This window comes from Diorhabda sublineata, chromosome 11 (genome assembly GCF_026230105.1).
Source record: "Diorhabda sublineata isolate icDioSubl1.1 chromosome 11, icDioSubl1.1, whole genome shotgun sequence".
NCBI classification, from domain to species: Eukaryota; Metazoa; Arthropoda; class Insecta; order Coleoptera; family Chrysomelidae; genus Diorhabda; species Diorhabda sublineata.
This window is the reverse complement of record NC_079484.1, coordinates 1633175-1660274: the sequence shown is the minus strand read 5'-3', so window position 1 is coordinate 1660274 and position 27100 is coordinate 1633175. Positions and strand designations below refer to the sequence as shown.

The window sequence follows — 27100 nt, the reverse complement described above, 5'->3', positions numbered from 1 at the left end:
AGTTTCGACGAGACCGTACGTTTTGCGAAGTCCAACAACGCAGTGGTCGACCAAATGAGGATGTTTGAAGACGCCACGTTGTTTAGTATTTGTTTGGCAGTCATCAATAGTAAACGTGGTCATCGTTACGTGATAAAATAGCAAAGTTTCGACGAGACCGTACGATTTGCGAAGTCCAACAGCGCAGTGGTCGACCAAATGAGGATGTTTGAAGACGCCAAGTTGTTTAGTATTTGTTTGGCAGTCATCAATAGTAAACGTGGTAAAATAGCAAAGTTTCGACGAGACCGTACGATTTGCGAAGTCCAACAGCGCAGTGGTCGACCAAATGAGGATGTTTGAAGACGCCACGTTGTTTAGTATTTGTTTGGCAGTCATCAATAGTAAACGTGGTCATCGTTACGTGATAAAATAGCAAAGTTTCGACGAGACCGTACGTTTTGCGAAGTCCAACAACGCAGTGGTCGACCAAATGAGGATGTTTGAAGACGCCACGTTGTTTAGTATTTGTTTGGCAGTCATCAATAGTAAACGTGGTCATCGTTACGTGATAAAATAGCAAAGTTTCGACGAGACCGTACGTTTTGCGAAGTCCAACAACGCAGTGGTCGACCAAATGAGGATGTTTGAAGACGCCAAGTTGTTTAGTATTTGTTTGGCAGTCATCAATAGTAAACGTGGTAAAATAGCAAAGTTTCGACGAGACCGTACGATTTGCGAAGTCCAACAGCGCAGTGGTCGACCAAATGAGGATGTTTGAAGACGCCACGTTGTTTAGTATTTGTTTGGCAGTCATCAATAGTAAACGTGGTCATCGTTACGTGATAAAATAGCAAAGTTTCGACGAGACCGTACGTTTTGCGAAGTCCAACAACGCAGTGGTCGACCAAATGAGGATGTTTGAAGACGCCACGTTGTTTAGTATTTGTTTGGCAGTCATCAATAGTAAACGTGGTCATCGTTACGTGATAAAATAGCAAAGTTTCGACGAGACCGTACGATTTGCGAAGTCCAACAGCGCAGTGGTCGACCAAATGAGGATGTTTGAAGACGCCAAGTTGTTTAGTATTTGTTTGGCAGTCATCAATAGTAAACGTGGTAAAATAGCAAAGTTTCGACGAGACCGTACGTTTTGCGAAGTCCAACAGCGCAGTGGTCGACCAAATGAGGATGTTTGAAGACGCCACGTTGTTTAGTATTTGTTTGCAGTCATTAATAGTAAACTTGTTAAAATAGCAAAGTTTCGACGAGACCGTACGATTTGCGAAGTCCAACAGCGCAGTGGTCGACCAAATGAGGATGTTTGAAGACGCCACGTTGTTTAGTATTTGTTTGCAGTCATTAATAGTAAACTTGTTAAAATAGCAAAGTTTCGACGAGACCGTACGATTTGCGAAGTCCAACAGCGCAGTGGTCGACCAAATGAGGATGTTTGAAGACGCCACGTTGTTTAGTATTTGTTTGGCAGTCATCAATAGTAAACGTGGTCATCGTTACGTGATAAAATAGCAAAGTTTCGACGAGACCGTACGTTTTGCGAAGTCCAACAACGCAGTGGTCGACCAAATGAGGATGTTTGAAGACGCCACGTTGTTTAGTATTTGTTTGGCAGTCATCAATAGTAAACGTGGTCATCGTTACGTGATAAAATAGCAAAGTTTCGACGAGACCGTACGATTTGCGAAGTCCAACAGCGCAGTGGTCGACCAAATGAGGATGTTTGAAGACGCCAAGTTGTTTAGTATTTGTTTGGCAGTCATCAATAGTAAACGTGGTAAAATAGCAAAGTTTCGACGAGACCGTACGTTTTGCGAAGTCCAACAGCGCAGTGGTCGACCAAATGAGGATGTTTGAAGACGCCACGTTGTTTAGTATTTGTTTGGCAGTCATCAATAGTAAACGTGGTCATCGTTACGTGATAAAATAGCAAAGTTTCGACGAGACCGTACGATATGCGAAGTCCCAACAGCGCATTGGTCGATTATTTATGGTGATTATTCCAGAAATGTTGAAGAAAATCCACTGGACGATCGTCAACTGTAAGTGTGTGAGCTACCAGACATAGTAGGCGTTCCATCGCTTCGCATCCGAAGCAAAACAACGGACTGAAAAGGGAGAACCGGCTCCGTATGCAGACAAAGCCATGGCGTCGGTTTTTTGGGATTGCCATGGAGTAATCATGGTTGATTTTTTGGTTAAAGGTACAAAAATAACTGGAGATCACTTTTCGACATTACAACGGGAAAAATTAAAGAGAAAAGACACGGAAAACTATCGAAAAGTGTTTTGTTTTTGCACGACAACCCCCCTGCACACAAATCTCATGTTGCAATGCAAAAAATTACTAAAAAACCCTCTTTATTCACCAGATTTAACCCCGTCGGACTAACATCTCTTTCCTCGACTGAAAAAAGTATTTCGACATTGAAATCCTGTTTGGTTTTATAGCAGACTAAGAATTTTTCTAAATATATCTTCGTATTAACAATTTATGTTGATTTTCTTCAGAATGTTCCTTTACGGCGAACGGTTTTTTTTAAAAAAAAAATCTATCTTTAGATTGTACAGGTTGTCCCTGTAAAATTTACGTATTTATCAACCGTACAAAATTGCAAATAACGAATATATATACTGAATCGGGTCTAATGGAGACGGAACGGAGTTATTTCAAATTCGAGGCACTGTTTTAATAATAGAACGACTACCACTAATTTTAGAAGCGAGGAAAATAGTTTGCGCGATTTAAATCGAATAAAAAGACGACGCGGAACGAGACGCGAATCGTTTTTTCAAGGATAAATCACAAAAAAAATGATAATTCACGACAATAAATAAAGGACACTGTTCTGATTAGACTCGGAGTTCGATAAACCGCATTCTTAAACATCGATCTTGATTAATGTACAAAACAACGTCAATAAACGTTTTTATGAATAACTGAACCGAAAAAAAACTTTTTTTTGACTACGTGCAGTAGTTGTATTTCGGTTTTATCAACGACTTTTTTAAATTTTTACCGCTTGACTTCCAAACCGGATGTTTGTTTTAAGACGTCGTTGTTGGATAGATTTTTATTTCAGACATCCCCTCGTATAATCCAAATTTTGACACTTATTCGTTGTACCACCACCAAGGAAATTACGAAGTATGAATAATAAGAGTGTCTGGATGGGGTGGGAGACGATTTTACATAAAAAAATGGCGGAAAGAATAGAAAAAATATTTTTTTGGAAAATTTTTTTGAAAAATTTTTTTTTTTTGGTACTTTATCGTAATACCACCACGGAAATTACGAAGTATGAATAATAAGAGTGTCTGGATGGGGTGGAAGACTATTTTACTTAAAAAAAATGGCGGAAAGAATAGAAAAAATATTTTTTTGGAAAATTTTTTTGAAAATTTTTTTTTTTTTGGTACTTTATCGTAATACCACCACGGAAATTACGAAGTATGAATAATAAGAGTGTCTGGATGGGGTGGGAGACGATTTTACATAAAAAAATGGCGGAAAGAATAGAAAAAATATTTTTTTGGAAAATTTTTTTGAAAAATTTTTTTTTTTTGGTACTTTATCGTAATACCACCACGGAAATTACGAAGTATGAATAATAAGAGTGTCTGGATGGGGTGGGAGACGATTTTACATAAAAAAATGGCGGAAAGAATAGAAAAAATAATAATTTTTTGGAAATTTTTTTGAAAATTTTTTTTTCGGTACTTTTTTGTTATACCACCATGGAAATTACTAAGTATGAATAATAAGAGTGTCTGGATGGGGTGGGAGACGATTTTACATAAAAAAATGGCGGAAAGAATAGAAAAAATATTTTTTTGGAAAATTTTTTTGAAAAATTTTTTTTTTTGGTACTTTATCGTAATACCACCACGGAAATTACGAAGTATGAATAATAAGAGTGTCTGGATGGGGTGGAAGACTATTTTACATAAAAAAATGGCGGAAAGAATAAAAAAAAATTTATTTTTTTGGAAATTTTTTTTGAAAATTTTTTTTTTGGTACTTTTTCGTTATACCACCATGGAAATTACGAAGTATGAATAATAAGAGTGTCTGGATGGGGTGGGAGACGATTTTACATAAAAAAATGGCGGAAAGAATAGAAAAAATATTTTTTTGGAAAATTTTTTTGAAAAATTTTTTTTTTTGGTACTTTATCGTAATACCACCACGGAAATTACGAAGTATGAATAATAAGAGTGTCTGGATGGGGTGGAAGACTATTTTACTTAAAAAAAATGGCGGAAAGAATAAAAAAAATTTTATTTTTTTGGATATTTTTTTGAAAATTTATTTTTGGTACTTTTTCGTTATACCACCATGGAAATTACTAAGTATGAATAATAAGAGTGTCTGGATGGGGTGGGAGACGATTTTACATAAAAAAATGGCGGAAAGAATAGAAAAAATATTTTTTTGGAAAATTTTTTTGAAAAATTTTTTTTTTTTGGTACTTTATCGTAATACCACCACGGAAATTACGAAGTATGAATAATAAGAGTGTCTGGATGGGGTGGGAGACGATTTTACATAAAAAAATGGCGGAAAGAATAGAAAAAATAATAATTTTTTGGAAATTTTTTTGAAAATTTTTTTTTCGGTACTTTTTTGTTATACCACCATGGAAATTACTAAGTATGAATAATAAGAGTGTCTGGATGGGGTGGGAGACGATTTTACATAAAAAAATGGCGGAAAGAATAGAAAAAATATTTTTTTGGAAAATTTTTTTGAAAAATTTTTTTTTTTTGGTACTTTATCGTAATACCACCACGGAAATTACGAAGTATGAATAATAAGAGTGTCTGGATGGGGTGGGAGACGATTTTACATAAAAAAATGGCGGAAAGAATAGAAAAAATAATAATTTTTTGGAAATTTTTTTGAAAATTTTTTTTTCGGTACTTTTTTGTTATACCACCATGGAAATTACTAAGTATGAATAATAAGAGTGTCTGGATGGGGTGGGAGACGATTTTACATAAAAAAATGGCGGAAAGAATAGAAAAAATATTTTTTTGGAAAATTTTTTTGAAAAATTTTTTTTTTTGGTACTTTATCGTAATACCACCACGGAAATTACGAAGTATGAATAATAAGAGTGTCTGGATGGGGTGGAAGACTATTTTACATAAAAAAATGGCGGAAAGAATAAAAAAAATTTATTTTTTTGGAAATTTTTTTTGAAAATTTTTTTTTTGGTACTTTTTCGTTATACCACCATGGAAATTACGAAGTATGATTAATAAGAGTGTCTGGATGGGGTGGGAGACGATTTTACATAAAAAAATGGCGGAAAGAATAGAAAAAATATTTTTTTGGAAAATTTTTTTGAAAAATTTTTTTTTTTGGTACTTTATCGTAATACCACCACGGAAATTACGAAGTATGAATAATAAGAGTGTCTGGATGGGGTGGAAGACTATTTTACTTAAAAAAAATGGCGGAAAGAATAAAAAAAATTTTATTTTTTTGGATATTTTTTTGAAAATTTATTTTTGGTACTTTTTCGTTATACCACCATGGAAATTACTAAGTATGAATAATAAGAGTGTCTGGATGGGGTGGGAGACTATTTTACATAAAAAAATGGTGGAAAGAATAAAAAAATTTTATTTTTTTGGAAATTTTTTTTGAAAATTTTTTTTTTGGTACTTTTTCGTTATACCACCATGGAAATTACTAAGTATGAATAATAAGAGTGTCTGGATGGGGTGGGAGACGATTTTACATAAAAAAATGGCGGAAAGAATAGAAAAAATTTTATTTTTTTTGAAAATTTTTTTTTTTGTACTTTTTCGTTATACCACCATGGAAATTACTAAGTATGAATAATAAGAGTGTCTGGATGGGGTGGGAGACTATTTTACATAAAAAAATGGTGGAAAGAATAAAAAAATTTTATTTTTTTGGAAATTTTTTTTGAAATTTTTTTTTTGGTACTTTTTCGTTATACCACCATGGAAATTACTAAGTATGAATAATAAGAGTGTCTGGATGGGGTGGGAGACGATTTTACATAAAAAAATGGTGGAAAGAATAAAAAAATTTTATTTTTTTGGAAATTTTTTTTGAAAATTTTTTTTTTGGTACTTTTTCGTTATACCACCATGGAAATTACTAAGTATGAATAATAAGAGTGTCTGGATGGGGTGGGAGACTATTTTACATAAAAAAATGGTGGAAAGAATAAAAAAATTTTATTTTTTTGGAATTTTTTTTTGAAAATTTTTTTTTTGGTACTTTTTCGTTATACCACCATGGAAATTACTAAGTATGAATAATAAGAGTGTCTGGATGGGGTGGGAGACTATTTTACATAAAAAAATGGTGGAAAGAATAAAAAAATTTTATTTTTTTGGAAATTTTTTTTGAAAATTTTTTTTTTGGTACTTTTTCGTTATACCACCATGGAAATTACTAAGTATGAATAATAAGAGTGTCTGGATGGGGTGGGAGACTATTTTACATAAAAAAATGGTGGAAAGAATAAAAAAATTTTATTTTTTTGGAAATTTTTTTTGAAAATTTTTTTTTTGGTACTTTTTCGTTATACCACCATGGAATTTACTAAGTATGAATAATAAGAGTGTCTGGATGGGGTGGGAGACGATTTTACATAAAAAAATGGCGGAAAGAATAGAAAAAATTTTATTTTTTTGGAAATTTTTTTTGAAAATTTTTTTTTTGGTACTTTTTCGTTATACCACCATGGAAATTACTAAGTATGAATAATAAGAGTGTCTGGATGGGGTGGGAGACTATTTTACATAAAAAAATGGTGGAAAGAATAAAAAAATTTTATTTTTTTGGAAATTTTTTTTGAAAATTTTTTTTTTGGTACTTTTTCGTTATACCACCACGGAAATTACGAAGTATGAATAATAAGAGTGTCTGCATGGGGTGGAAGACGATTTTACATAAAAAAATTGCGGAAAGAATAAAAAAAATTTTATTTTTTTGGAAATTTTTTTTGAAAATTTTTTTTTTTTTTGGTACTTTTTCGTTATACCACCATGGAAATTACTAAGTATGAATTATAAAAGTGTCTGGATGGGGTGGAAGACTATTTTACTTAAAAAAATGGCGGAAAGAATAAAAAAAATAATTTTTTGGAAATTTTTTTTTCGGTACTTTTTTGTTATACCACCATGGAAATTACTAAGTATGAATAATAAGAGTGTCTGCATGGGGTGGAAGACGATTTTACATAAAAAAATGGCGGAAAGAATAGAAAAAATATTTTTTTGGAAAATTTTTTTGAAAATTTTTTTTTTTTGGTACTTTATCGTAATACCACCACGGAAATTACGAAGTATGAATAATAAGAGTGTCTGGATGGGGTGGAAGACGATTTTACATAAAAAAATGGCGGAGGGAGTGAGAGTATTTTTTGGAAATTTTTTTATAAATTTTTTTTTTCGGTACTTAATGTATACTTGTAGAAATATCTTGTTTGTTTTAAGACAACGCTGCTGAATAGTTTTTATTTATTTCAGACGACCCCTCGTATAATCCAAATTTTTCGTAGAATTGCATTCGATTAACTGATTTTCGCATTAATTGTAATAGTGTTGTTAATCGTGTCACCGTTAAACATATGGCGTCTAAAAATCGGGGTTGATGCATGTCGTAAAACGAAAAGAAAAAAAAATTGCTTAAGTAACAACTGACTCACCTTAGATTGTCGATTATTCCGATCGGGATTGCGGTTAAACCATATATAGACGCATTACGTAGGTCACCAGGCCAGGGCTGGTATAAACGAGGCGAAAATTTATTGATACACAACGAGTTTTTTCGTTTATTTACTTCATTAGAAATTACTTATTATGGAATGTACGAAAATAAAAAAAACAATAAATGCACAGCTGTTAACGTGTTTCGAATTAAACGATGCATATACAGGGTGTTCGGGAAAATTATGCGACAAATTCGGTAGTGAGTGAATGACAGAATAGATGATGATTAACTATGTCTAAATAACTCTACATTACTATCTAAAGGTCAGGGCCGGCTCATGCCCAATGGTTAACAATCCGTAATTTTCGCAGGGACAATCTGTACAGTCTAAAAATGGCAAAAATCGATTTTTTAACGAAAAGTTACTATTCGTTTAACTCGATAAAATTTATGGTTTAGAAGATATGTGGATTTTTAGATCGTTGTAGATACCAAAGAAACCGTTTGCCATAAAGAAACATTGTCAAGGAAAAATCATAAAAGTCTGTCATTTTGGAAAGATGTTTGCACAGCTATGCACTCAGGAACGCGGAACATCTTTTCGACCTGCTCCACGTTCAGAATTAGTAAAAGGCTCGATACTTTGCAATGCAAAAAAATGCACAATCATCTGCCGATAGAAATCATAATAATTTGAAGGTATATTTACTGGAAAGCGTCTCCTACTCTATTAGGGTCTTTTATTATATAAAATATGTTCGTGTAAATGTACTTTACATTTAAAAATTTCGATTATTACGAATTTGTCAAGGAAAAACCATAAAAGTCTGTCATTTTGGAAAGATGTTTGCACAGCTATCCACTCAGGAACGCGGAACACCTTATCGACCTGCTCCACGTTCAGAATCAGTAAAAGGCTCGATACTTTGCAATGCAAAAAAATGCACAATCATTTGCTGATAGAAAAATCATAATAATTTGAAGGTATATTTACTGGAAAGCGTCTTCTACTCTATTAAGGTCTTTTATTATATAAAATATGTTTGTGTAAATGTACTTTACATTTAAAAATTTCGATTATTACGAATTTGTCAAGGAAAAACCATAAAAGTCTCTCATTTTAGAAAGATGTTGACATGTCTATCCATTCAGGAACGCGGAGCACCTTTTCGACCTGCTCCACGTTCAAAATCAGTAAAAGGCTCGATACTTTGCAATGCAAAAAAATGCACAATCATCTGCCGATAGAAATCATAATAATTTGAAGGTATATTTACTGGAAAGCGTCTCCTACTCTATTAGGGTCTTTTATTATATAAAATATGTTCGTGTAAATGTACTTTACATTTAAAAATTTCGATTATTACGAATTTGTCAAGGAAAAACCATAAAAGTCTGTCATTTTAGAAAGATGTTGACATGTCTATCCACTCAGGAACGCGGAGCACCTTTTCGACCTGCTCCACGTTCAGAATCAGTAAAAGGCTCGATACTTTGCAATGCAAAAAAATGCACAATCATCTGCCGATAGAAATCATAATAATTTGAAGGTATATTTACTGGAAAGCGTCTCCTACTCTATTAGGGTCTTTTATTATATAAAATATGTTCGTGTAAATGTACTTTACATTTAAAAATTTCGATTATTACGAATTTGTCAAGGAAAAACCATAAAAGTCTCTCATTTTAGAAAGATGTTGACATGTCTATCCACTCAGGAACGCGGAGCACCTTTTCGACCTGCTCCACGTTCAGAATCAGTAAAAGGCTCGATACTTTGCAATGCAAAAAAATGCACAATCATCTGCCGATAGAAATCATAATAATTTGAAGGTATATTTACTGGAAAGCGTCTCCTACTCTATTAGGGTCTTTTATTATATAAAATATGTTCGTGTAAATGTACTTTACATTTAAAAATTTCGATTATTACGAATTTGTCAAGGAAAAACCATAAAAGTCTCTCATTTTAGAAAGATGTTGACATGTCTATCCATTCAGGAACGCGGAGCACCTTTTCGACCTGCTCCACGTTCAAAATCAGTAAAAGGCTCGATACTTTGCAATGCAAAAAAATGCACAATCATCTGCCGATAGAAATCATAATAATTTGAAGGTATATTTACTGGAAAGCGTCTCCTACTCTATTAGGGTCTTTTATTATATAAAATATGTTCGTGTAAATGTACTTTACATTTAAAAATTTCGATTATTACGAAATTGTCAAGGAAAAACCATAAAAGTCTGTCATTTTGGAAAGATGTTTGCACAGCTATCCACTCAGGAACGCGGAACACCTTATCGACCTGCTCCACGTTCAGAATCAGTAAAAGGCTCGATACTTTGCAATGCAAAAAAATGCACAATCATCTGCCGATAGAAATCATAATAATTTGAAGGTATATTTACTGGAAAGCGTCTCCTACTCTATTAGGGTCTTTTATTATATAAAATATGTTCGTGTAAATGTACTTTACATTTAAAAATTTCGATTATTACGAATTTGTCAAGGAAAAACCATAAAAGTCTGTCATTTTAGAAAGATGTTGACATGTCTATCCACTCAGGAACGCGGAGCACCTTTTCGACCTGCTCCACGTTCAGAATCAGTAAAAGGCTCGATACTTTGCAATGCAAAAAAATGCACAATCATCTGCCGATAGAAATCATAATAATTTGAAGGTATATTTACTGGAAAGCGTCTCCTACTCTATTAGGGTCTTTTATTATATAAAATATGTTCGTGTAAATGTACTTTACATTTAAAAATTTCGATTATTACGAAATTGTCAAGGAAAAACCATAAAAGTCTGTCATTTTGGAAAGATGTTTGCACAGCTATCCACTCAGGAACGCGGAACACCTTATCGACCTGCTCCACGTTCAGAATCAGTAAAAGGCTCGATACTTTGCAATGCAAAAAAATGCACAATCATTTGCTGATAGAAAAATCATAATAATTTGAAGGTATATTTACTGGAAAGCGTCTTCTACTCTATTAAGGTCTTTTATTATATAAAATATGTTTGTGTAAATGTACTTTACATTTAAAAATTTCGATTATTACGAATTTGTCAAGGAAAAACCATAAAAGTCTGTCATTTTAGAAAGATGTTGACATGTCTATCCACTCAGGAACGCGGAGCACCTTTTCGACCTGCTCCACGTTCAGAATCAGTAAAAGGCTCGATACTTTGCAATGCAAAAAAATGCACAATCATCTGCCGATAGAAATCATAATAATTTGAAGGTATATTTACTGGAAAGCGTCTCCTACTCTATTAGGGTCTTTTATTATATAAAATATGTTCGTGTAAATGTACTTTACATTTAAAAATTTCGATTATTACGAATTTGTCAAGGAAAAACCATAAAAGTCTGTCATTTTAGAAAGATGTTGACATGTCTATCCACTCAGGAACGCGGAGCACCTTTTCGACCTGCTCCACGTTCAGAATCAGTAAAAGGCTCGATACTTTGCAATGCAAAAAAATGCACAATCATCTGCCGATAGAAATCATAATAATTTGAAGGTATATTTACTGGAAAGCGTCTCCTACTCTATTAGGGTCTTTTATTATATAAAATATGTTCGTGTAAATGTACTTTACATTTAAAAATTTCGATTATTACGAATTTGTCAAGGAAAAACCATAAAAGTCTGTCATTTTAGAAAGATGTTGACATGTCTATCCACTCAGGAACGCGGAGCACCTTTTCGACCTGCTCCACGTTCAGAATCAGTAAAAGGCTCGATACTTTGCAATGCAAAAAAATGCACAATCATCTGCCGATAGAAATCATAATAATTTGAAGGTATATTTACTGGAAAGCGTCTCCTACTCTATTAGGGTCTTTTATTATATAAAATATGTTCGTGTAAATGTACTTTACATTTAAAAATTTCGATTATTACGAATTTGTCAAGGAAAAACCATAAAAGTCTGTCATTTTAGAAAGATGTTGACATGTCTATCCACTCAGGAACGCGGAGCACCTTTTCGACCTGCTCCACGTTCAGAATCAGTAAAAGGCTCGATACTTTGCAATGCAAAAAAATGCACAATCATCTGCCGATAGAAATCATAATAATTTGAAGGTATATTTACTGGAAAGCGTCTCCTACTCTATTAGGGTCTTTTATTATATAAAATATGTTCGTGTAAATGTACTTTACATTTAAAAATTTCGATTATTACGAATTTGTCAAGGAAAAACCATAAAAGTCTGTCATTTTAGAAAGATGTTGACATGTCTATCCACTCAGGAACGCGGAGCACCTTTTCGACCTGCTCCACGTTCAGAATCAGTAAAAGGCTCGATACTTTGCAATGCAAAAAAATGCACAATCATCTGCCGATAGAAATCATAATAATTTGAAGGTATATTTACTGGAAAGCGTCTCCTACTCTATTAGGGTCTTTTATTATATAAAATATGTTCGTGTAAATGTACTTTACATTTAAAAATTTCGATTATTACGAATTTGTCAAGGAAAAACCATAAAAGTCTGTCATTTTAGAAAGATGTTGACATGTCTATCCACTCAGGAACGCGGAGCACCTTTTCGACCTGCTCCACGTTCAGAATCAGTAAAAGGCTCGATACTTTGCAATGCAAAAAAATGCACAATCATCTGCCGATAGAAATCATAATAATTTGAAGGTATATTTACTGGAAAGCGTCTCCTACTCTATTAGGGTCTTTTATTATATAAAATATGTTCGTGTAAATGTACTTTACATTTAAAAATTTCGATTATTACGAATTTGTCAAGGAAAAACCATAAAAGTCTGTCATTTTAGAAAGATGTTGACATGTCTATCCACTCAGGAACGCGGAGCACCTTTTCGACCTGCTCCACGTTCAGAATCAGTAAAAGGCTCGATACTTTGCAATGCAAAAAAATGCACAATCATTTGCCGATAAAAATCATGATAATTTGAAGGTATATTTACTGGAAAGAGCTGCATGATTTATTAGGGGGAAAATAGGACACTTTGGGGCGAATCTAATTTATTTACCTGACGTGTTGTACACGATTGTTAAGTGTATTTACAAAAATGTTTTTCGCCCCAATCATCGGTTAATATTTTCAGTTAAGTACGATTTGTACAGAACCGTCATTAAATTATCACGCGATCCAGTACCGGATTAACTAGAAAATTTCAAAACATTTACGTAAATTAAAAATAAAAATATTTTTTTTATGATGCTTATTTTTTTTTTTGTTTAACGTTTCCTAACAAGATGCGATCTAACGACGTGGGCAGCCGTGACCATCATAAAAACGTTTAAACGTATAATTAGAATGCTAGATCGACGTAATACTTTAGATAATGTTTTTTAAAAAATATTAGTACAGTCATTGCTGAAACACACCAAACCGAAATGACACTCGACATCAGAAATGCAATCGCGCAATTCACGGTCGCACAACCCACGCCGGTTGTTCGCAGCGCCATCTGTCGATCTGTTTAGAAAGCGAACAAAATAATTGAAATTTTCCCCTAAATACCGTATCCAGATTGAGTTTAGCACCCCCGGGAATGTTCAGAGTACTAAAATTAATAAAAATTCAATGAAATTTTTTTATGGAAAACAATCGTAGAGAAAAACTTTTTTTTCTTCCCTCGTATTAAAAATCGAGGAGTGCAAACGGATTTTATTCAATGTTTCGGTTAAAAAGCGTATAAATTCATCGTCAAAATTGAAAATCCGTTTTTAATTCTTCGTTTTTAATACAAGGAATGATAAATGTTTTCCCCACGTATAATTTTTGTCGAATTTTCAATTTTTTTCGTGCTTTTTAAGGGGAAATCCGACTAGACTTGAAAATCTCAACTGTAATTCAAAACTTTCTCGGATATTTTGAAAATCTAACCCGAAAATCGTAATTTGACGTAGTTTTTTTCCACCCGTTTTTTTATTCAATTTTTTTTTTTTTTTTCGTATTTCAGACCTACTCTGGACTTTTCTGTGTCGTGGTGAATCCGTATAAAAAATTACCGATTTACACAGAAAAAATCATGGAAAGGTATAAGGGAATCAAAAGGCACGAAGTACCACCGCACGTGTTCGCCATTACAGACACCGCCTACCGATCAATGTTACAAGGTAATTTATTCTAATCGATCACGATATATCCCGATTCGAATGATAATCGATACTAAATAAATCGATATTAGCACGGGCGCACCCAGGATTTAGTCCGGAAACATTCCGACCGAGGAGCGTGGCGAATAATCGAGAAACAACGCAAAATAGCTCGACAACTCGACTAGAGATGACGTTACTGCGCAAAAGATGGCGCTAGGCGCTACTATATACATATATTCGAATGTAATAATTTAATTTTCTTCACTTCTCGTATTTTTTCTGTATTTTGGGGGGCGGTTAATGAATTAATGTTTGATTATACACCCCATTCGCCACATTTAACCCCTTGGGATTATTTTCTGTTCGCGAAATATCTCAAATGTCGAATTTTTTTCCAAAATTATTGGTGCGGGTACTTCTCGGACAATCCTCGTATACTAAACGATGATTTCGCACATCGGATACTCAAATTTTGTTCGGTGGTTTTTTTCCTCAAAAAAAAATTCAAAATTACGAACGTTCGATGTGAAATCTCGTCGAATCGGCGTACTAAATAAAATACGAGGGTTGACTCGAAAGTTTCTGATTAATAAAAGTTTCCGCTGAGGAATTTGTATTCGAAAATCGTATGAATGAAGATTTTTCGTATCGGGTGGGAAAATGTATCGTATAACCCTCGTAATAGTACTTTTTCGGGAGTGCCAATTATTTTATGTTTGCAGAAAGGGAGGATCAATCGATTTTGTGTACGGGGGAATCCGGTGCGGGGAAAACTGAAAATACGAAAAAAGTCATACAATATTTGGCGTACGTAGCGGCGTCGAAATCCCCCAAAGGAGCTGGAGCGGTAAGTCAAACATCCCCAAAAACAATTTTTTTTTTTTTATTTTTCAAATCCAACTTTTTCTACACCATTTTTTTGTCACCAATTTCCGAAAAGGTGATGGCAACCATGTATATTTATTTTTCGGTGACTTGATTATTTTCTAATTTTAATTTTCTTTGCATGGTCTTCTTTTTTTTTGGGGGAAAAAACCAGCAGAAAGATCTTATCGTAAGTAGTACTTCTTTTTTTTTTGTACATATACGAAATATCTATTCGATTTTTATAAAACCCTCTGTATATATGTGTACTTTCGGTGAAAACAATTTAAATTCCACGAAATGTAAAAAAAATTGCAATAAATAAGTGTAGTGTAGTGTAGTGCCCGCAATGACACCGAATTATTTACTAATCTATTTATACCCAAAGGATTTCTCGATAATTCGGATTCTAGAATGTAAACGAACGTAGATATCGAGTCTATAAAAACGGCAACAACGTAATATCGAGATATTAGTTAGTTAGTGAGGTTATGTCAAAAAAAATATAAAGTTCAATCCGGAACAGAGTTGCCAAAACTAAAAAATCAGTAGCAAAACTCTGAAGACAAAATCTATTTTTAACTGACATCTGTTTTTGGCGTTTGACGTGCAAAACTTTTTCCAAATAATAACTTTCATTAATGGTAAAAGTGATTTCGATTTTTTCAGACATACTGTATATATAAATGAAAAAAAAAATTTGTTTGCCAACCATCTTGAAAACAATCATTTATGTATTTTCGCGGACGCACTGTATAAATCATAGAAAAATCTTTATCCAACTATCTCAAACATTATTTTTCCTTATTTTACATGCGTCAATGCCAGAGTCCCACAAGAGAATTCTCGGTATGTAAGTTTGACGTTTGCGCATTTACTCGTCACGTGCATATTCCCATAGCATGTTTACCAATTTTTATTTCAGTTATTAACACAGCTGACACATCTTTTATGACGCGTTTTTTCCATAATTTTAATACTCCTTCATTGCGCAAGTCTCAATTGTCATAATTATGATAGTAGACACGTTCTTTTTGGGGGCGCTGATGGGGTACTAATAATATAAAATCCCTGTATGGGAAAGTCTGGACACGCCCATTTGTAAAAGACAGAAATCTGTCCGTATCCTTTTCTATTATCTTCTTTCGAGAAATTAATGGCGTCTATACTTCCTGTCACGTGATCTCGCGAATGTAAACAAAACCGACCATACTTACATTTGCTTGCGTTCTATCTGACTTAAACTCGTTTCGTTTTGTAATTTAATTATTTATGTCTATAAATGTCATTTCCTTCATAAAACTATAATTTCATTATATATTATTTCTCAATAATCAGTAACATTGTTCGATCATTTGAACAGACAATTGTTTCGCGGGCTTCTCTTCTTGTAGCAGCCATTAATTTCTTAGCTCGAAGCTAACCAATCGCGTGAACGACCGCTCGTGTCCAAACTTTCCAATACAGGGACCTTATAATGATGGTATTTGAGTCTATTTTCGAATTAAACCCGACGACAATTGTTATATTTTAATAAAACGACCAACCACGCATGTAAGAAATAACAAAATAGTCTTTATTCACAGTTTACATAAGTGCCAACAAAATATTTTGCTTCCATGTTCTGTTAAATTATTTGTTCGGAAATTTATCACGTGATTTATGTTTTATTGCATGTTTTTACGTCGTTTATAAACTTATCTATATATTTAAATTCGATAAACAGCTGCAAGAGTTTATTAATTTTTTTTTCGTCTTTTCCGTACACTCATAAATTACGACGAAAAATATAATTTTTATAGTATTAAATGTGATGTGTGACATCCATGTTGCTTAGAACGCCATTTAGTTTGTAATTGGCTACGGGAGTGTTGACGTCACACACCGCCATTGTTGACGCAGGTCAGGGATCACTTTCCAATCAAAGTTTTTACTCCGTTAACGATCTTGTGATTTTTTCGTATTTTCTTTGATGAATTTTCCAAAAAAAAAAAAAATACCTTTTGACACAAAATACATTACCATCTGATACAACAGTGAACTAATTAAACACTTTTTAAATTACTTTAAAGAATCGTTGCATCACGTCACGGCCGTCATATTGCAATAGTTTGTGAGATAGTGTGTACTTCAAAGTTAATTTAATTAGTTTACTTGTATAAGATGGTAATGTGTTTTGTGCCGAAGTGATTTTTTTTTCAAAATTTATCAAAGAAAATATGAAAAAATAAACATATATACGATCGTCAACGCAGTTAAAAGTGGAAAAATGACCGTGACCTACGCTAACATGGCGGTGTGTGACATCAACATTCCTTATATAAAACACGTGTAAAGTTGAAACATGTTTTAACGATTTTTCTAATCTCGACAAGTTTGTAAACGAAATTTGACCTATAAACAGTTCAATTCATCAAAGTTATTTTAATGGGACACTCTGTATATGTAAACTAAACTTTTTTTTTTGTTTTTTTTTTACCGCTACAACTAATCAGTTGCGTGTGTTTTTCTTTTTATACTGTAAAAAATATATTTTTAAAACATTGATTCATACTTAGGGTGGATTAGAACAACAATTACTGCAAGCCAATCCAATTTTAGAAGCTTTTGGTAATGCCAAAACAATCAAGAACGACAACTCATCGAGATTCGTAAGTTTCTGTTTATAACTTGAAAATTAAATTTTAGTAAACTATATTGAAGTCTCCTAATTAGTAAATGGAAATATATGTATTATGAATATTTTGAGGTTAGTTATTTTCGTATCACTTTATAAAAATTAATCGTTTATTTACCTTCATTTTGTTGAATAAAATATGATCTATACGTTATATTAATACAGCGTATACACTAAGAAAAGTTTTCTATGAGTAACCCTGCAATGAAAGTGTAAATGTGTTAATTTAGGGTCAACGAACTAAGAAATAGTTCATTGAAGCATTATTTGCGTTTAATAATTAGTTATTTAGTATATTTGGAATAATGAAATTTAAATTTTTTTAGTTGTGATTTTGTTTTTTCGATGTATCAATTTATATAATGTTTTTTTTGTCATATAGGGTAAATTTATTAGAATTAACTTCGATGCCTCCGGTTACATAGCCGGAGCCAACATAGAAACGTACTTATTAGAAAAATCACGTGCCATTCGACAAGCAAAATTCGAAAGAACCTTCCACATTTTCTACCAACTTCTAGCAGGTGCTTCCGATGCTCAAAGAAGTAAGTTTACACCGAATTTTTCTTTTTCTATACAAACAACTATAAAAATTTTTTTGTTTATTAATTAAACAATCATAAAGGCATTTCATACATCACAATATGGTCTACAATGAGTAATTTAATTCTAAATTAAATTTGAAATTAAGGTTCCTTGGGTTATGTAGTTTGTAGTTATGTAGTAAGTTTAACGTAAGCACTAAAAAAACTTACTCTAAGGGCTTTATCCTATTAAATATTAATTATAATTTAGTATTATCAAGGAAATGAATAGATTCAATATTGACATGATGATGGAGCCTTTTTATTCTTGACCTTTGACTAATTTTTTGGTCATATAGTTAAAGATGTCTATATCTAGGTTCTTGTGGAGGTAACTATTACGAATGTACTAAAGAGCATCTATTATGTTAATCAGTCCTTCGTGTTGGAATTTTTGGATGATTCTGGAGTCCATCTTCAAGATTTTTTACTAATTTCTTGATCATTCTGTTATCGGTGGCCATATACAGGTTCCTGTGGAGGTAACTATTACGAATGTACTAAAGGACATCTACATGTGGATTAGTCCTTCGTGTTGGAATTTTTGGATGATTCAGGAGTCCTTCTTCAAGACTTTTTACTAATTTCTTCATCATTTTGTGATCGGTGTCTATATCCAGGTTCCTGTGGAGGTAACTATTACGAATGTACTAAAGGACATCTACATGTGGATTAGTCCTTCGTGTTGGAATTTTTGGATGATTCAGGAGTCATTTTTCAAGACTTTTTTACTAATTTCTTGATCATCTGGTTATCGGTGTCTATATTTAGGTTCCTGTGGAGGTAACTATTACGAATGTACTAAAGGACATCTACATGTGGATTAGTCCTTCGTGTTGGAATTTTTGGATGATTCTGGAGTCATTTTTCAAGACTTTTTTACTAATTTCTTGATCATCTGGTTATCGGTGTCTATATTTAGGTTCCTATGGAGGTAACTATTACGAATGTACTAAAGGACATCTACATGTGGATTAGTCCTTCGTGTTGGAATTTTTGGATGATTCTGGAGTCATTTTTCAAGACTTTTTTACTAATTTCTTGATCATCTGGTTATCGGTGTCCAGATACAGGTTCCTGTGGAGGTAACTATTACGAATGTACTAAAGGACATCTACATGTGGATTAGTCCTTCGTGTTGGAATTTTTGGATGATTCTGGAGTCATTTTTCAAGACTTTTTTACTAATTTCTTGATCATCTGGTTATCGGTGTCTATATTTAGGTTCCTGTGAAGGTAACTATTACGAATGTACAAAAGGACATCTACATGTGGATTAGTCCTTCGTTTTGGAATTTTTGGATGATTCTGGAGTCATTTTTCAAGACTTTTTTACTAATTTCTTGATCATCTGGTTATCGGTGTCTATATTTAGGTTCCTGTGGAGGTAACTATTACGAATGTACTAAAGGACATCTACTATGTGGATTAGTTCTCTATTTTGGAATCTTTGGATGATTCCGAAGTCCTTCTTCATGCCTTTTTTTACTAATTTCTTGATCATCTGGTTATCGGTGTCCATATACAGGTTCTTGTGGAGGTAACTATTACGAATGTACAAAAGGACATCTACATGTGGATTAGTCCTTCGTGTTGGAATTTTTGGATGATTCTGGAGTCATTTTTCAAGACTTTTTTACTAATTTCTTGATCATCTGGTTATCGGTGTCTATATTTAGGTTCCTGTGGAGGTAACTATTACGAATGTACTAAAGGACATCTACATGTGGATTAGTCCTTCGTGTTGGAATTTTTGGATGATTCTGGAGTCATTTTTCAAGACTTTTTTACTAATTTCTTGATCATCTGGTTATCGGTGTCTATATTTAGGTTCCTATGGAGGTAACTATTACGAATGTACTAAAGGACATCTACATGTGGATTAGTCCTTCGTGTTGGAATTTTTGGATGATTCAGGAGTCATTTTTCAAGACTTTTTTACTAATTTCTTGATCATCTGGTTATCGGTGTCCAGATACAGGTTCCTGTGGAGGTAACTATTACGAATGTACTAAAGGACATCTACTATGTGGATTAGTTCTCTATTTTGGAATCTTTGGATGATTCAGGAGTCCTTCTTCATGCCTTTTTTTACTAATTTCTTGATCATCTGGTTATCGGTGTCCATATACAGGTTCTTGTGAAGGTAACTATTACGAATGTACTAAAGGACATCTACATGTGGATTAGTCCTTCGTGTTGGAATTTTTGGATGATTCAGGAGTCATTTTTCAAGACTTTTTTACTAATTTCTTGATCATCTGGTTATCGGTGTCCAGATACAGGTTCCTGTGGAGGTAACTATTACGAATGTACTAAAGGACATCTACTATGTGGATTAGTTCTCTATTTTGGAATCTTTGGATGATTCAGGAGTCCTTCTTCATGCCTTTTTTTACTAATTTCTTGATCATCTGGTTATCGGTGTCCATATACAGGTTCTTGTGGAGGTAACTATTACGAATGTACAAAAGGACATCTACATGTGGATTAGTCCTTCGTGTTGGAATTTTTGGATGATTCTGGAGTCATTTTACAAGACTTTTTTACTGATTTCTTGATTATATGGTTATCGGTGTCTATATTTAGGTTCCTGTGGAGGTAACTATTACGAATGTACTAAAGGACATCTACATGTGGATTAGTCCTTCGTGTTGGAATTTTTGGATGATTCAGGAGTCATTTTTCAAGACTTTTTTACTAATTTCTTGATCATCTGGTTATCGGTGTCCAGATACAGGTTCCTGTGGAGGTAACTATTACGAATGTACTAAAGGACATCTACTATGTGGATTAGTTCTCTATTTTGGAATCTTTGGATGATTCAGGAGTCCTTCTTCATGCCTTTTTTTACTAATTTCTTGATCATCTGGTTATCGGTGTCCATATACAGGTTCTTGTGGAGGTAACTATTACGAATGTACAAAAGGACATCTACATGTGGATTAGTCCTTCGTGTTGGAATTTTTGGATGATTCTGGAGTCATTTTACAAGACTTTTTTACTGATTTCTTGATTATATGGTTATCGGTGTCTATATTTAGGTTCCTGTGGAGGTAACTATTACGAATGTACTAAAGGACATCTACATGTGGATTAGTCCTTCGTGTTGGAATTTTTGGATGATTCAGGAGTCATTTTTCAAGACTTTTTTACTAATTTCTTGATCATCTGGTTATCGGTGTCCAGATACAGGTTCCTGTGGAGGTAACTATTACGAATGTACTAAAGGACATCTACTATGTGGATTAGTTCTCTATTTTGGAATCTTTGGATGATTCAGGAGTCCTTCTTCATGCCTTTTTTTACTAATTTCTTGATCATCTGGTTATCGGTGTCCATATACAGGTTCTTGTGAAGGTAACTATTACGAATGTACTAAAGGACATCTACATGTGGATTAGTCCTTCGTGTTGGAATTTTTGGATGATTCAGGAGTCATTTTTCAAGACTTTTTTACTAATTTCTTGATCATCTGGTTATCGGTGTCCAGATACAGGTTCCTGTGGAGGTAACTATTACGAATGTACTAAAGGACATCTACTATGTGGATTAGTTCTCTATTTTGGAATCTTTGGATGATTCAGGAGTCCTTCTTCATGCCTTTTTTTACTAATTTCTTGATCATCTGGTTATCGGTGTCCATATACAGGTTCTTGTGGAGGTAACTATTATGAATGTACCAAAGGGCATCTATTATGTTAATCAGTCTTTCGTGTTGGAATCTTTGGATGATTCCGGAGTCCTTCTTTATGACTTTTAGCTAATTTTTTGATTATATGGTTAACGGTGGCCATTTCCAGGTTTCAATAGAGGAAAGAACCGAGAGGCATCTACTATGCGGATCGGTTGTTTGTTTCGGATTCTTCGGATGGTTGCTTGGCGGCACATTTTTCTATATTTCAGTCTTCCACTTTATTATTTTGCTGAGTTTGAATATGAAATCAGGTTAATTGGAATACGATCTATATTTTTGTTTTGCAACTGATTTAATTCGACCAAATTTGACGTTCCATCTCTTCGTACAGTCACAGATACGATGGACAGCAGTTAATAGCTAGTCGGTCGTGTTTTTTCCAAGTGCTAGAAAGACAGTACCTTCATACAACCCTCCCTCGTGGTGCTCCAGCCTTAATTTCTCCAGAACAAGCTTCTCCTTGCCCCGAATAAACTCGAAGCAATGCTAAACCTCGTGATATTAAAGAATTTTTTTTTTTTTTTTTCATTTTTAGAGGAATTCATATTGGAAGATCCCAGATCGTACAGCTTCCTCAGAGAAGACAATCACATCGTTTCCGGCGTAGACGACGCCCAAGAATTTCTCGGCACGGTAAAAAGTATGAACATAATGGGGATGACCAGCGAGGATTTCAGCGCCATTTTCAGGGTAGTATCGGCGGTTATGTTGTTCGGCAAAATGGAATTCAAACAGGACCGCAGTTCGGATCAAGCCACGCTACCGGACAACACGGTAGCCCAGAAGATAGCCCACCTGTTGGGCCTATCGGTCACCGATATGACCAGAGCCTTCCTGAAGCCGAGGATCAAAGTCGGGCGCGATTTCGTCACCAAAAGTCAAACCAAAGAACAAGTCGAATTCGCCGTCGAAGCCGTTTCGAAGGCCTGCTACGAACGGATGTTCAAATGGCTGGTGACGAGGATAAACAGATCGTTGGGCAGGACGAAGAGGCAAGGCGCCAGTTTCATCGGTATACTCGATATAGCGGGCTTCGAAATATTCGATTTGAACTCGTTCGAACAGCTCTGTATAAATTACACCAACGAAAAATTGCAACAATTGTTCAATCACACCATGTTCATATTGGAACAAGAGGAATACCAACGCGAAGGCATCGAATGGAAATTTATCGATTTCGGCCTGGATCTGCAACCGACTATCGATCTAATCGACAAACCGATGGGCATAATGGCGCTATTGGACGAGGAGTGCCTCTTCCCCAAAGCCACCGATAAAACGTTCGTCGACAAATTGGTATCTGCCCACGCGGTGCATCCCAAATTCAAAAAAAGCGATTTCAGAGGCGTGGCGGACTTTTCCATCATCCATTACGCGGGCAAAGTCGATTATTGCGCCAATCAATGGCTGATGAAGAACATGGATCCCCAAAACGAGAACGTCGTTTCGCTTTTGCAAACCTCCCAAGATCCCTTCGTCGTGCACATATGGAAGGACGCCGAAAGCTTGGGAAGGGCGAAAGGCATGTTCCGCACCGTATCCTATTTGTACAAAGACCAATTGGCGAATCTGATGGTGACGTTACGTAACACGAATCCGAATTTCGTCAGGTGCATAATCCCGAATCACGACAAAAGGGCCGGCAAAATCGACGCCCCCCTAGTTTTGGACCAGCTAAGGTGCAACGGCGTCCTCGAAGGTATCCGCATATGCAGGCAGGGCTTCCCCAACAGGATACCTTTCCAGGAATTCAGACAGAGATACGAACTGTTAACGCCGAACGTTATCAACAAGGGTTTCATGGACGGCAAAAAGGCCTGCGAAGCGATGATCAAATCGCTCGAATTGGATAAAAATTTGTACAGAGTGGGACAATCGAAGATATTTTTCCGGGCGGGCGTGCTGGCGCACCTGGAAGAAGAGAGGGACTACAAAATCACCGATCTGATTGTGAATTTTCAAGCTTTCTGTCGAGGATTTTTATCGAGGAGGAATTATCAGAAGAGGGTGCAACAATTGAACGCCATACGCATAATACAGAGAAACTGTTCGGCCTATCTGAAATTGAGAAATTGGCAATGGTGGAGACTGTACACCAAAGTTAAACCGCTGCTGGAAGTTACCAAACAAGAAGAAAAATTGATGCAGAAAGAGGACGAACTTAAACAAGTCAGAGATAAATTGGATCATCACGTCAAAACGGCCCAAGAATTCGAACAGAAGTACCAGCAGGCGCAGGAAGAAAAAATAATACTGCAAGAACAATTGCAAGCCGAGGTGGAATTGTGCGCCGAAGCCGAGGAAATGAGGGCGAGATTGACGGCTAGAAAACAGGAATTGGAAGAGATATTGCACGATCTCGAAGCCAGAATAGAAGAAGAAGAAGAAAGAACGTCGGTGTTGAACAACGACAAAAAAAAATTGCAACTCACCATACAAGATTTGGAGGAACAATTGGAAGAAGAAGAGGCGGCCAGGCAAAAATTGCAATTGGAAAAAGTCCAATGCGACAATAAAATAAAAAAATTGGAAGAAGATTTGGCTTTAAGCGAAGATACCAATCAAAAATTGGTGAAAGAAAAGAAGATATTGGAGGAGCGCAGTAACGATCTTAGTCAAGCTTTGGCAGAAGAAGAAGAAAAAGCCAAACATTTGGCCAAACTCAAAGCCAAACACGAATCGACCATATCGGAATTGGAGGAACGTTTATTGAAAGATCATCAACAGAGACAAGAGACCGATAGATCTAAAAGGAAAATCGAAACCGAAGTGAACGATTTGAAAGAGCAGCTGAACGAAAAACGGCTCCAAATCGAAGAGCTCCAGTTGCAGTTGGGTAAGAGGGAAGAGGAGCTGGCTCAGGCGATGGTGAAGGTGGACGAGGAAAGCGCGCAGAAGGCGCAATCGCAAAAAGCGTTTAGGGAATTGGAGAGTCAGTTGACGGAGCTGCAAGAGGATCTGGAGGCGGAGAAGGCGGCCAGAAGTAAAGCGGAAAAAATGAAGAGGGATTTGAACGAGGAATTGGAGGCTCTCAAAAACGAATTGTTGGATTCGTTGGATACGACGGCGGCGCAACAAGAATTGAGATCGAAACGCGAACAGGAATTGGCGACTTTGAAGAAGACTTTGGAAGAAGAGGCGCAACTGCACGAAGTCACCCAAGCGGACGTTCGACACAAGCATTCCCAGGAATTGGCGGCGTTGAACGAGCAATTGGAGAACCTCAAAAAATTGAAGGCGAATCTGGAGAAATCGAAACAGAGTCTCGAGGCCGAAAACGCCGATTTAACGAGCGAATTGAGGAACGTGGGTGCCAGTAGACAAGAAGGTGTGCGATTAGCATTAATTTTTGATTTAAAAATATTTAATCGGTCGATTGTTTCAGGTGAAAGGCGTCGCAAACAAGCGGAAAGTCAGTTGGCGGAACTTTCGGCCAAATTGGTGGAAGTGGAAAGGACGAAAACGGATCTTCAAGAAAAAACTATCAAGTTGCAACAGGAACTTGAAAATGTGGCGCAACAACTCGAAGGGGCCGAATTGAAGTATTACATTTATTTTTGTTATTTGTTTCGGGATAATCGAATAATCGTTTTTCGTTACGTGTAATTGTTGTTTGAATTTTTGTTTTTACTAAAAATAATATGGTTGGTTGGAGAGAAGAAGATTTGGGGATTTGGATGTTTATGTATATATGTACTCGTTTTGGTATAATTATTATTATTATTATTATTATTATTATATAATTATTAAGAATCTATATAAAAGAATTAACGAATCGAAACAAGATATTATAGAAAAAATTTGATTTTTCATGTTTTTGCGGCTCAAAATAATTGTAATGTTTTTAAAATTGACAATATCGTTTATATTTATTTATCGTGTGATCGAATGAAGTTTAAACATTTTTTTTTTTTTCTCAACCTACACCAAAAAATGAACAAATTGAAACAAAATTCATACAAAAAAGTTAATTTTTGTTGTTTTTGCAGCTCAAAATAATAAAAATGTTCTCAAAATTGACTTTTTCTCACTTATTATCGTTTATATTTTGTTATAAAGTCGTGAAATGAAGTTTAAATAATTTTCTGCTCAATCTATACAAGAAAACAAACAAATTGAAACAAAATTCATACAAAAATGTTAATTTTTGTTGTTTTTGCACCTGAAAATAATGATATTTGTTCTCAAAATTGTCCTTTCTCACTTATTACCGTTTATATTTTGTTATAAAGTTGTGGAATGAAGTTTTAAACATTTTTTGCTTAATCTATACAAGAAAACAAACAAATTGAAACAAAATTCATACAAAAATGTTAATTTTTGTTGTTTTTGCAGCTCAAAATAATGATATTTGTTCTCAAAATTGTCCTTTCTCACTTATTACCGTTTATATTTTGTTATAAAGTTGTGGAATGAAGTTTAAATCATTTTTTGTTCAATCTATACAAGAAAACAAACAAATTGAAACAAAATTCATACAAAAATGTTAATTTTTGTTGTTTTTGCACCTGAAAATAATGATATTTGTTCTCAAAATTGTCCTTTCTCACTTATTACCGTTTATATTTTGTTATAAAGTTGTGGAATGAAGTTTAAATCATTTTTTGTTCAATCTATACAAGAAAACAAACAAATTGAAACAAAATTCATACAAAAATGTTAATTTTTGTTGTTTTTGCACCTAAAAATAATGATATTTGTTCTCAAAATTGTCCTTTCTCACTTATTACCGTTTATATTTTGTTATCAAGTTGTGGAATGAAGTTTAAATAATTTTCTGCTCAATCTATACAAGAAAACAAACAAATTGAAACAAAATTCACACAAAAAAGTTCATTTTTGTTGTTTTTGCAGCTTTGAAAATAATTGTAATGTTTTTAAAATTGACAAATTCTTATATATTATCGTTTATATTTTTTATTGTGTAATCGAATGAAGTTTTAAACATTTTTTTCTCAATCTATACAAAAAACAAACAAATTGAAACAAAATTCATACAAAAATGTTAATTTTTGTTGTTTTTAAAGATCAAAATAATAAAATTGTTCTTAAAATTGACAATTATCGTTCCTAGTTTTTCATTAATTGAACAAATGGAGTTTTAATGCTTTTTTCTCAATCTATAGAAAAAAACAAACAAACTGAAACAAAATTCACACAAAAAATTTGATTTTTGATGTTTTTGCAGCTCAAAATAATAGAATTGTTCTTAAAATTGACAATTATCGTTCATAGTTTTTCATTAATTGAACAAATGGAGTTTTAATGCTTTTTTCTCAATCTATAGAAAAAAACAAACAAATTGAAACAAAATTCATACAAAAAAGTTAATTTTTGTTGTTTTTGCAGCTCAAAATAATAAAAATGTTCTCAAAATTGACTTTTTCTCACTTATTATCGTTTATATTTTGTTATAAAGTCTTGGAATGAAGTTTAAATAATTTTCTGCTCAATCTATACAAGAAAACAAACAAATTGAA

The 27100-nt window shown here is 34.0% G+C and overlaps 1 protein-coding gene across 5 annotated transcripts in view; it reads left to right on the top strand.

The window, feature by feature from the left end:
- Positions 1-27100, top strand: part of LOC130450465 (myosin heavy chain, non-muscle) — a 49018-nt gene that overhangs the window by 9937 nt on the left and 11981 nt on the right. The window contains exons 2-9 of one of the 5 annotated variants that reach the window (XM_056788845.1): positions 13660-13816; positions 14521-14645; positions 14841-14852; positions 15491-15511; positions 17221-17313; positions 17722-17884; positions 22156-24948; positions 25006-25162. In XM_056788845.1, the coding sequence (XP_056644823.1) occupies positions 13660-13816; positions 14521-14645; positions 14841-14852; positions 15491-15511; positions 17221-17313; positions 17722-17884; positions 22156-24948; positions 25006-25162 (3521 nt within the window). Of the gene's footprint in view, positions 1-13659; positions 13817-14520; positions 14646-14837; positions 14853-15490; positions 15512-17220; positions 17314-17721; positions 17885-22155; positions 24949-25005; positions 25163-27100 lie in introns of all 5 variants that reach the window. The other 4 variants (XM_056788844.1, XM_056788847.1, XM_056788846.1 and 1 more) reach the window with 4 other exon arrangements.